The sequence below is a fragment of the Ptychodera flava genome, chromosome 16 (assembly GCF_041260155.1).
Source record: "Ptychodera flava strain L36383 chromosome 16, AS_Pfla_20210202, whole genome shotgun sequence".
Lineage (NCBI taxonomy): Eukaryota > Metazoa > Hemichordata > Enteropneusta > Ptychoderidae > Ptychodera > Ptychodera flava.
Genome location: NC_091943.1, coordinates 31,398,848 through 31,411,200, shown reverse-complemented (window position 1 = coordinate 31,411,200; position 12,353 = coordinate 31,398,848). Strand labels below are relative to the sequence as shown.

The 12,353-nt window shown below is 38.5% G+C and overlaps 1 protein-coding gene across 1 annotated transcript; it reads right to left on the bottom strand.

Moving 5' to 3' along the window:
• LOC139114582 (DNA polymerase epsilon subunit 3-like) lies at positions 1-12,241 on the bottom strand. The gene is made up of 6 exons (XM_070676399.1): positions 11,861-12,241; positions 6,782-6,872; positions 5,836-5,921; positions 4,836-4,954; positions 3,030-4,149; positions 1-353 (listed from the first exon to the last, which is right to left on the bottom strand). The coding sequence occupies exons 2-5, from the start codon at positions 6,845-6,847 to the stop codon at positions 3,950-3,952; spliced, it is 471 nt and encodes a 156-aa protein (XP_070532500.1). The 5' UTR covers positions 6,848-6,872; positions 11,861-12,241; the 3' UTR covers positions 1-353; positions 3,030-3,949.
• Between the last annotated feature and the right edge of the window lie 112 nt (positions 12,242-12,353).

Sequence of the window (12,353 nt, the reverse complement as noted above, 5' to 3'; positions counted from 1 at the left end):
TAACAAAAAACCGATATTTTATTGGTAGGTGGTCATTTGAAGGAAAGTAACAGTTAAGTATTGATATAAAAGTATAAATTCAACCTCTTTTTACATCTGCGAGTCATCAGAACTATTTCACACCGAAAATTCACATATTTGGGTAGAGATTTCAAAGGTTTGCAATGTGCAAGCAGAGTTGATATTTGCAACTGATCTGCTGTGGTCTTCTAACTTATGGGGGACCATTTCCTTAGTTAAAATTTGGTTTATCTATCATTTATTTGACAATAGTTGAACAAGTGCTTACAGTCACTTATAAGTTACAGCTACATAAAAGTACTGCAATATTTTCATTACTCTAAATTGTACAGCTTTGAGCATGTTCCTTTGCTGAAAGTGTCAAAATGTGAGAAAAAGGCCCTTTCTGTTAAAACAAACATGGGGTAGGGGTACTTTAGGGACCTCAAACTTCAAAAGTAGCATGGGAACTCCACTTTTTCTGTCGATATTTATTGACATAATTGATCAGAGCATTATATATTCAAAAATAAGAAAAATGACGATATTCCCTGACAGGTTTTGAGCATATTTCTTGCTGAAATTATCAAAATGTGAAAAAAGGCCCCTATTCAGCTATGGGAAAAACATGGGGTAGGGGTATTTTAGGGGCCCTCTAACTTCAAAAGTAGCATGGGGACCCCCCTTTATCTGTTTATTTTTGTTGACATAATTGTTCAGAGCACAATATATTCAAAAACCAGAAAAATGACAATAATCCCTGTTAGGTTTTGAGCATGATCCTTGCTGAAATTATCAAAATGGGAGAAAAAGCCCCTTGTAGTTGAAAAAGCATGGCTAAGGGGTAATATAGGACCCCCTAACTCAAAAAGTAGCACGGGGACCCCCCTTTTTCTGTTTATTTTTGTTGACATAATTGTTCAGAGCACAATATATTCAAAATTCAGAAAAATGACAATATTCCCTGACAGGTTTTGAGCATGATCTTTGCTGAAATTATCAAAATGGGAGAAAAAGCCCCTTTGTAGTTGAAAAAGCATGGGTTAGGGGTAATATAGGACCCCCTAACTCAAAAAGTAGCACGGGGACCCCCCTTTTTCTGTTTATTTTTGTTGACATAATTGTTCAGAGCACAATATATTCAAAAACCAGAAAAATGACAATATTCCCTGACAGGTTTTGAGCATGTTCTTTGCTGAAATTATCAAAATGGGAGAAAAAGCCCCTTTGTAGTTGAAAAAGCATGGGTAAGGGGTAATATAGGACCCCCTAACTCAAAAAGTAGCACGGGGACCCCCCCTTTTTCTGTTTATTTTTGTTGACATAATTGTTCAGAGCACAATATATTCAAAATTCAGAAAAATGACAATATTCCCTGATAGGTTTTGAGCATGATCTTTGCTGAAATTATCAAAATGGGAGAAAAAGCCCCTTTGTAGTTGAAAAAGCATGGGTAAGGGGTATATAGACCCCCTAACTCAAAAAGTAGCACGGGGACCCCCCTTTTTCTGTTATTTTGTTGACATAATTGTTCAGAGCACAATATATTTAAAATTAAGAAAAATGACAATATTCCCTGTTAGGTTTTGAGCATGATCCTTGCTGAAATTATCAAAATAGGAGGAAAAAGCCCCTTTGTAATTGAAAAAGCATGGGTAAGGGGTAATATAGGACCCCCTAACTCAAAAAGTAGCACGGGGACCCCCCTTTTTCTGTTTATTTTTGTTGACATAATTGTTCAGAGCACAATATATTCAAAACCAGAAAATGACAATATTCCCTGATAGGTTTGAGCATGATCTTTGCTGAAATTATCAAAATGGGAGAAAAAGCCCTTTGTAGTTGAAAAAGCAGGGGTAAGGGGTAATATAGGACCCCCTAACTCAAAAAGTAGCATGGGGACCCCCCTTTTCTGTTTATTTTTGTTGACATAATTGTTCAGAGCACAATATATTCAAAAACCAGAAAAATGACAATATTCCCTGACAGGTTTTGAGCATGTTCTTTGCTGAAAGTATCCAATTTGGAGGAATAGGCCCCTTTGTAGTTGAAAAAGCATGGGTTAGGGGTAATATAGGACCCCCTAACTCAAAAAGTAGCACGGGGACCCCCCTTTTTCTGTTTATTTTTGTTGACATAATTGTTCAGAGCACAATATATTCAAAAACCAGAAAAATGACAATATTCCCTGATAGGTTTTGAGCATGATCTTTGCTGAAATTATCAAAATGGAGAAAAAGTCCTTTGTAATTGAAAAAGCATGGGTAAGGGGTAATATAGGACCCCCTAACTCAAAAAGTAGCACGGGGACCCCCTTTTTCTGTTTATTTTTGTTGACATAATTGTTCAGAGCACAATATATTCAAAATTCAGAAAAATGACAATATTCCCTGTTAGGTTTGAGCGTGATCCTTGCTGAAATTATCAAAATGGGAGAAAAAGCCCCTTTGTAGTTGAAAAAAGCATGGCTAAGGGGTAATATAGGACCCCCTAACTCAAAAAGTAGCACGGGGACCCCCCTTTTTCTGTTTATTTTTGTTGACATAATTGTTCAGAGCACAATATATTCAAAAATCAGAAAAATGACAATATTCCCTGATAGGTTTTGAGCCAGATCTTTAGTGAAACCAGCAAAACATACGAACAACAGGCCTGTCAGTAGTTGAAAAAGCATGGGGTTAGGGTGCCTTACGAGCCCCTAACTCAAAAAGTAGCATGGGAACCCCCCTTTTTCTGTTGATATTTGTTGATATAACTGATCAGAGCACAATGTATGAAAAAATCAGAAAAATGACAATATTCCCTGACAAGATTTGCGCATGTTCTTTGCTGAAAGTATCAAAATGTGAGAAAAGGTCCCTTAACACTTAAAATAGCATAGGTTAGGGGTACTTTAGGACCCCCTAACTCAAAAAGTAGCACGGGAACCCCCCTTTTTCTGTTTATTTTTGTTAATATAATTGATCAGGCCACAACATATGCAAAAATCAGGAAATTGACAATACTTTTAATTTTGAGTAGACCTCCACCTTATCTTTTAACATTAACTCCGTACAGCTGTGTGATTTAATGTCAAATTCTATATTTTGTTTGCATACAATAGAGGACACTGTTTTACAAACACACCACCTAAATTTGAGAAAGACAAGTCATTGACAACGACATAGTCTCCTTATAATTGGGACTTTTTCAGTGTACAGGGGGACTATGTCATTGTCAATGACTTTTCTTTATCAAAATTTGGGTGATGTATTTGTAAAGCGATGTCCTATATTGTATGCAAACAAAATACAAAATTTGATGGCGCCCAATCCATAAGTCCCCTGGGGACTTTGTCAGGGACAAAAAAACTATTGTTCTATCCTACTTCTAACTGAAACTAATTATTTTTTATGTCTGGAAAAACATCTTCACACTCAGGTTTTGTTATGCATACTACTGATAGCCCTGGTACAAGTCTTTTCCAAACTGATGTTTGATAGATCTTCCTGATTCAGTGAAGAATGAATGCTATCATATCAGAAGGCATTGTAGAAGAAATGCACATGAATAGATGACACTGTGTCCTCTTTCAAATTAGTTTTCCTGAAAAAAAGCCTGAATTTAAAACTTGTACAGATGGTCTTTCCTTCATGGCCATCAAAGTACCAACCATTGTATGTTGCCAATGTATCTCAACAGCTTCCATGAGTTGACCACTGACTGTGGCTCTATTCATTGACACACACTGTACCATTGTCAATGACTCTCAACAGCAATACCAGTTGTAGTCACTGCTGTGTCCACATTGTTCTGTTCCACCCCTTTCCCTACTAAAGTTTGGTTCAGCCCTATTGTTTTCTATGGTAAAGTTGGACCACTGGAACAAAGAATAGGGATTGAGGGGGCCAATAAATCCTGCAGGCAGTATGATTCAACCACAATTGTCTAAATTCCAATGATATGATAATTAATCATCATCTTTGATGACCACCACATCATCCATTTCTTCCTCTTCGTCGTCATCTTTGCTTTCATCAGCATCCTCTTTGTCATTGTCACTTTCATCTTCACCTTTGTCATTTCCTGTCTGAGACTTCTGCGTATCTGCCTTGACTTTCTTCTTCTTTTCGGTGGCCTCCTTCTTGTCTTTCTGATCTTTCTTGAAAGCTTTGGACACAAACACACAAAAGTGAGATACGGCTACCAGCATTTCATCTAACAGTATAGTAATTATGACAATGTTCATTTGACATTATTTCAATACAAAAGAAATGTCAATGTGATAGATAGCATGTCCAAAATTTTGGTTTGAAATCACAATTCTGATCTTAGTATCTGTGAACTTCATTCATATTGACAAAGGGCCAGTGACAGTAGTTAAATACTGCCAAAGAGGATAGGCTAATTAGAAAAGCAAATTATTTCAATTTCTTGCACATTGATATTCTCTCTGGAGAGGGGAGATGTTTTACACCAGGTCATGCTACATATATAGTGAAATCTGTCAAATAAAGAAACTAACAAGAATGGTAAAACTGTCTTTACTGAGGAGTGGTCATTCATGTAAAGCTCTGTTCAACATGTACATTTTGGCTTCAAATGTCTGTCACTTCATGGAGAATTAGCCGTTTTTTAATGAGGTGTATATTATAACAGGTTTACTGTACACTGACAAAGCCCCAATTTTCATTGCTGGCATTATTCTACTGCGTTATGTTGCAAACCAGGCAACATGATGCCTGTGACTGACCAGTGCTATCTGTGATACTTGTATAATAGATGTACAAGGTCATCTCAATGTCATGAGAAAATTGTGAATATATGTATACAGGAAACAAACATTAGAGACTTACTTTCTAGACTTTCTTTCAATGGTTCTACAAAATATCCAAATTCCATCTCCTCTAAAGCTGATAATACATCAGCTCCTGTCAGTGTCTTCCGCTTTCCTTTCAATGCAAAGTTATTGGCACTGACATTGGAATCAAGGAAACTGCTGGCTTTCAGATTTCACAATGAAGAAATACCCCATTAGATGACAATGTGTAGTGAAGAAATCACAATAAGAGCCACAACTCACAATAATGTTCACCCAAAAACATTGCTTTGCCAAATTTTCAGCACTCTGGGTGTTTCAGAACTGACTTCAAAAGTAACTCATTTAAGGTAGTAAGTGAAAGACTTAAAACTTTGGCTCAATCCATTCTCTTTCAAAGTCAAGAATAAAATCTGTGGTCACCCTGCAAATTGTGGAACTAGAGAAACAAATAACTCACGATTTAACGATTTTTGAAATTTAAAATGGCCGCCATCCCTGTGTTAACTCTATGGGGAAAAATTCAATTTTGGATTTTCAAAAAACTAAGACGGTGAAAGTTTTTCTTTCTCCAAGAGCTTTAAAATGAGCCCCCACATGTGGTAGATTAGAGAAAAATTGTAGAAGTTTGAGAGTCCAAATACATCTGTCCCCGAGGCGCGTTCTACCTTAAATTAAAGTCAAATATTAACTTGAAAGCTTAGTCATAAATTGGTCTTCACACAGTAGGAAATGCTCGCCTGCTCTGGTACAAGAAAATTTTGGCTGGGCAGGTGGAATTTTACAGTTATCCGTCCATTTGCAAAGGTGGAAATCATTTCCCAATATTTTGGTTTGTTGAGATCAGAGGCAAGGAATAACAGAATATCAGGTATATGTACATACCATATGCAAGACATCAAAGCAGATACTACCTTGTCCAGGCAGGCAACTTTTCAAAGTTTCTATTCTTACTTTCCACAAACTCCCTACACCTGTCATTCTATACGTATCGGTATACATGATTGGAACAAAAGGGTTAGAATCATAAAGGATACCATGCAGTAGCATAGAGGACAAAGACACTGGCTGCTCGTGATATGGCACTGCGAGCTTCCTTTGAAACGTTAACGCCATCTGGAACCTGAAATAAATACACAAAGTATGGTTGCATGACTGTGTGTACCGTATGCCCTTTCATCTTCAACAAGTGTTAGGTCATACAAGTCTATATTATTAAAACATTACACGGGTCTGTTAAACAATAAATTTTATCCTGATAACACTTGTACTTGGGTGGGAAAGTGCCACTGTAAAAGCTGCCGTCTCTGTTAATTTCTCTGGGGTTTTTTTTTGGAATTTTTCGTATAGTTTTGTTGTTTTATTTTTGAATTTATCTTAAATCATTTGTCTTTTCTGTTTTTAATTTGTATGTGTAACTTGTACATTTTGTTCTTTTGTGGAGGGTTGCTTTTTTACAGGTGTCAGTCACCTGTGTGACTCATCCTGACTTCATGTCAAAGCTGAATAAATAAATAAATAAATAAATAAATAAATATTATATTCAAATTCAAAATGGAAAAGTTACTGGAAAACAGTTGGGTGCACCAGAATAACACTTGGCCCAGTTTTCATGACAAACACAACAGGACTTTTTCAAAGCTTTTTGAAGCAACAGAACTCCCTAGGCTTAGTATAAATTTGTAAACTTGTCAAGTGTGGTCCCAGACTTCATAAGTCTTGCCCAAAATGACATTAAAGAGCTGCTGAATTCAATAAATTGAAATTATTTTCATTTGCATTAAATTTGCTCTTGAACTTTGTAAAAGCTTTTATACATAGTCTTTTTCTAATCACTGTGTTCCCCTTGGCACTACTCTACTTCTATGAGTTCAATAAATTATACAAAATGGTGGTTTGTCATCAAACTGTAGTGTCGGGAAAGTTGTCATTTAGGTCAACATTATATCAAGACAAATCGTGAAAAACTCTTTATCTACTCACAGCTTCTTTCACAATCCTTGCTACCACAGAATTGGGTAAATTCAAATCTTCAGGTCTCTCCGCCATCTTGTGCAATCAAACGGTGAATAATCTTGTAAAAATCAAAACAGAAAAATAAATAGTTTGAGTTGCCTCTGTCAGCCTTTTACTGTAATGGGCCTGTAGCTGTAACTTATGATAAATTTCTCACTATCTTTGATTTTATTGTCAACTACAATTTCTTAGTTTTACTCCTAAAAACATGTTGATACACAGTATTCAGTTTGTCAACTCAGCCTTTACACAAGTTAACTGCATTATTGTTGTTGACAAGTGCATTCTGGTCCGGACTAGAATTAAAATGCAAACAATAACGTACCCCTGTATTTTACACATATCGTATAAACACTGTGTTGACAAGCTAAATGATAGATAAGTCTCTAAACATGCTTTGGGAAGTAGAACTTTTTCGGTAGGTTTTTCATCTTTTTTGCTCTGATAATGAAGAAGATGGACTTACAATTCATATTCAGAGCAGGAAAGATGAAAAAATCATCAAAGGTTACAGTAACTGACCCAGTAATGGTGAACCAACAAATTAACCTTTCTCCGCTATTACACGTTGTAGAGATCCAACATTGCCGCAAAAATCATTGGAATTGGACTTAACCATAGAGGTCAAAGGGTTAAGCCTTATCCAGCCTGGCCTGTCACTATCTCATCAGCCAAGTCTGTAAAGGGTGGTATTGAGCAAAAACCCTAAGATTTTACATACAATGTACTTGGCAGGTTAAGTTCATGAATATCGTGTTTACAGTATCTATGTGTTCAGGGGGCTTTCAAATGTTCAATTTTTTGTTGAAATGCCAAGTTCATAATGCAGGGTTCTCCACAAGGGGATTTTTAGGGATTGGCCCTAGCCCTGTCTATTTTCATCAGCAGTGTTCTCCCCAGGCCGTTTAACAGGATCGGCCCCGATCCTTTATTTTTTTCGCCCGATCCTTTATTTTTTCGCCCGATCCTTTATTTTTTCAAGCCGATCCTGTTTCGTGTCCGCCGATTCTCTTTAAATGTGGCTGAAGACCTATTGTTCTCGGCGGCGATTTTGTGTGAAACGAGTTCAAGTGAGAAACGGTTCTAATGTGGCGATAACACGACGTGCCAGATGATTAAAAGGTTTATTCCATCGCCAAAATGTGTGAAATGGTTAGACTGTTCTCCTCTCATATCGATGCTTTAGGTGTTTTACACACAATAAGGCAGGGTTATCGGGTGCAAAGCACCCAAAGTCGCGCTTGTCTGTGAGGAGAATAAACGGGGCGGCCGTAGTGCAAATGAACATCGGCTAAGACGGATGAAACTTAAAAAGCATGAAATGTGTTACGCTGCCGATCGTACAGACAACGGCCATTTTATATAACATCACGGACATGGAGTATACTCAACCATGGATGTAAAAATTAAAAATTACATCCATGACTCAACGAAAGGCTCGGTGTTGCATCTTTGACAGCGGCACTCAGTCACCTCCATGGTCAAAGCATCTATACTAGGCAATTGGTTGAACTGCCGTTGCCACCCATGTCTCGCTCTGGTAAGAATCCGAAGGTCAGGAAAAGTGATTTCGATCAGAAGTGGCTGAAATCGTACGATTGGTTGAGACAAAATTCAGATGCAAAAATGTATGGTACTGCCGCGTGTTCATATCGTTGCGTGTCCGAGTTAGCCATTTCCAGATCTGTGTACGTCCACATGCAGCATGATGTTGAAGCCATGTGTGTCACCTCGTGTCACGCATTCGTAACTTGCATGGATTCGTTCGATTGACTTTGAGAAACAATTTCACTTGATCCAGTTTCAAAACCCACGACCCGTTTTACAATATTCAGGGTACCATGAAATGAAATAAAAAGGAACTACATGAGTTAAAATAATCATTCGTGTGATCATCTGAATACAGCAGCTATGTATGTACGGTTAGGATATACAGTGTAGGTTCAAAGGTCGCGTGTGTTCAAGCGTGCTCCACACACACAATGCATGGCTACGGCCGACGCCGCGCAGTTGTCGAAGTTTCGTACGTTTGTCGAAGTAGAAGTCGATGCAATTTCAAATCTTGTTCTTGAAAATACCCGGTATCAATATTTTCGGGCTTCTCTTTATTATGAATTGAGTTTTAAAGTCAACATATTTCTCTGCAGGCATGCTCCTCTGACTAATATTCAGTCTCGTATGAACTTGTCCGTGTAACCATAGGCGGCCCATACATATTGATAAGCTTATTATTGAGTTTTTCTCAGTTTTCTCTGTCACTGTCAGCCCCTCTCCTTTTCTTCATGCTCTGACTGATCGTAGTAAATAAAATAAATGACTATATAGCCTAACCTATAGCCTCTTGACTCTTTATTCATTTTACACTCCATTACAAGGACGTATATCTCTCATACACACATGCTGTAATAATTGATTAGTCAACACAACTAATTATGCTAATCCGTGGACTTATCAGAGGTTGGTCAACATCGGAAAGATAGTGATGTTAATGAAAAAGGAGCCCGTTTTAGTAACCATTCCTATCTTTCGCGATGTTGACCAACCCGTAAAATCCCTGATAAGTCCACGGATTAGCATAATTAGTTGTGTTGACTAATTAATTACAGCATGTGTGTATGAGAGATATACGTCCTTGTAATGGAGTGTAAAATAAATAAAGAGTCACAGAGGCTAGGTTATGTTATATAAACCATTTATTTTATTTATTCCGATCATTCAGAGCATGAAGAAAGAAGAGAAAATGATAGAGAAAACACTGAAAAACTCAGTAGTACTTATTGGGTCGCCTGTGGTGTAACTAACTGTTTTGCCATGGACGTTTAAAAGCAGACGTCCATGGTTTTAGCAATCTGGCTACAGACAAACACGTACCGGTCGTAACAGAGGATCACATAAAACGTCTGATTTGAATGTTATTCTAGAGAGAACTGGAAGACTTTGAATGAAAATATGGATGTAATATATGAAGTGCTTAAAGTGCACAAAAGATTTTACTTTATCCTTTTATTGTGGGATTTTTTCTGATGCTATGGAGTGACATGTGTATTGCATAATTAACATAAAATTTACATAGTTATTGTTATGCAAATTAGCCGACCCTGTTTCAGAAATTTCTGGGGAGAACACTGATCAGTTATAACAATACAAAAGAATATACTTTCACAACAAAAGAATATGCATATTATGCATTGTTATGTAAATTGACTGCCTCTATTTTTTCTAAGCTGCAGAAAATATTGATAAGTTACTATCAGGCCAAGTTGCTCAGAACAAATGAAGTATAACATGTCCCATATGTTGCATTGAGGCAAAAAAATGAACATTTGAAGGTCCCTGAAAACACAGAGACTGTAAACATGATTTTCATGGACTATTAAAGCTGACAGAACATACCAAGTTAAAGTGGGTGAAAATGATTTTGGCTCAATACTGCTTTTTACTGACTTGGCAGATTGGCAAATGGTACTGTCTGGCAGGTGAAGTGTTAATAATTATAAGAGTATGCATGCATACACACAAAAGAATAAGTGCAAAATGTATAGAGCAAGGCCTGTGTTCTGTATTTTGGTCATGAATTGTGCACCCGCAGGAGTTCATACGCCCGACAGACCTCATGTTTCTCCACTCTCACTCCTACTTTAAACTTTTGTGTTATTGTCAGGATCATTCAGGAAGCCACAATTAACTGAGCTGAGTGAGGGGCCTGTCAATTTCGCAAATGTAAAGGTTGATACTGACTTAGTCAACAATCTAGCCTGTTTTCCATCTTTGTGGGTGTTTTCCAAGTGAAGCACCAAGATGAATGGTTTTAGCTGGACTCTTAGTCCTGCGTACAGGTCTGTGTCCCAGCGTTATACGGCCTCCACCGGAACACACAGACCTGTACACAGGGCTACTGGACTCTATGCTGCGCTTGTATGATTCAGTCCCTGGACCACCAACAAGGAACTGTGCATGATGATTGCAATCTAGACCCTACCCTCGGTTTCAGTGTATGTACATTAGACCTTTTTAAAAGTACTTTCAGGTGCAGCGCTAGCGTAGCATACACCGAAACGGAGGAGTGCACGGTTCTAAAGTATGAATGGAATGGTGGATGAAGCAAGACGCTTCTACCCAAAGCATCACCCAAAGGCACTTGTGTCGTCACTTTGTGAAGCCCCTGTGATGCTCTTGTTGCATCACAGCGGCTCCACACAGTGACGAGTCAAGGGCTTGTGCTTCTACCTCAATGATTTTGATTGTGTACTTACACACGCTAGTCTCTATGTTTTACCTCCATGCTCTACCCGAGCAAGTTACAATGTCACTAGCCCTGCATACGATGCTGTGTGTTCCGCTACAGCTAATAGCCCCGCTCACCACAGCCCTGCAAAGACCCGTACGTAGAGTTGGTGACTTCAAATCCATTTTTGGACTTGACGTAAAAAGCCAAATTACTGCCGAAATTCAGCGTTCTTGGGCCAAGTCGTATCCCTGCCTACCTCAGCTACTCGATCGCTTCCAAAAATGCCAGTCTTTTATTCTTTTTTCGTAAATAACCGTCGATGTCGGCAACTCTCTCGCTAGCCCTGCGTACGTACGCAGTGTACGCTGTGTGTTAGGAACGCACACAGGGAATGCACAGCGTACACTGCGTACGTAGGCAGGGCTAGCGAGAGAGTTGCCGACATCGACGGTTATTTACGAAAAAAGAATAAAAGACTGGCATTTTTGGAAGCGATCGGGTAGCTGAGGTAGGCAGGGATACGACTTGGGCCCAAGAACGCTGAATTTCGGCAGTAATTTGGCTTTTTACGTCAAGTCCAAAATGGATTTGAAGTCACCAACTCTACGTACGGGTCTTTGCAGGGCTGTGGTGAGCGGGGCTATTAGCTGTAGCGGAACACACAGCATCGTACGCAGGGCTACAATGTCACATGGACACTTTACACTTGGCATTGTTTTAGTTGATCCAACTTATCCACGGAGCTAGCTGGAAACGTTTCCAGCTCCATGACTAACCAAAGTACCCTGGTCTTTTCTTCCTGACAATGTTGTTCTTACCTTTGTATCGAAGCTAATTTGTAGTGTTTAATTCATCGGTATTGGAAGTTAAGTGCGATCTTCGGACACAAGTCAAGTACACTCGTATGACCCGGAAGACATCGTGTTTACTGAAATTACGCGCCAGAAATCGAGGGTGCTGGTGCGCCCTCTGTGAGTAGTAGAATATATCGTCCAGTCGTTCCTTACTTATCCATTCTATTTACCTTCGCGCTTGGTGAATATTCTTCATCATTTATCATGAAAATAGGGTATACGTTATTGCCCTTCCTTCAATATCCCTGCAGACGCACTACGCCGTCGTGTTAGAGTAGAAAACCCATGACTCTGCAAGTAATGTAAATATTTCTAGGCGCGTCAGGATGTATATGTCTAGTGGAACTATTTGAAACGTCGATTTTGATTGGACATTTGGCTAAGCGTACTTTTTAATTTTTGGCGACAACATTGATAGCTTATGTCAAACCACGGCGTTATTTCCCAAAGAAACTTT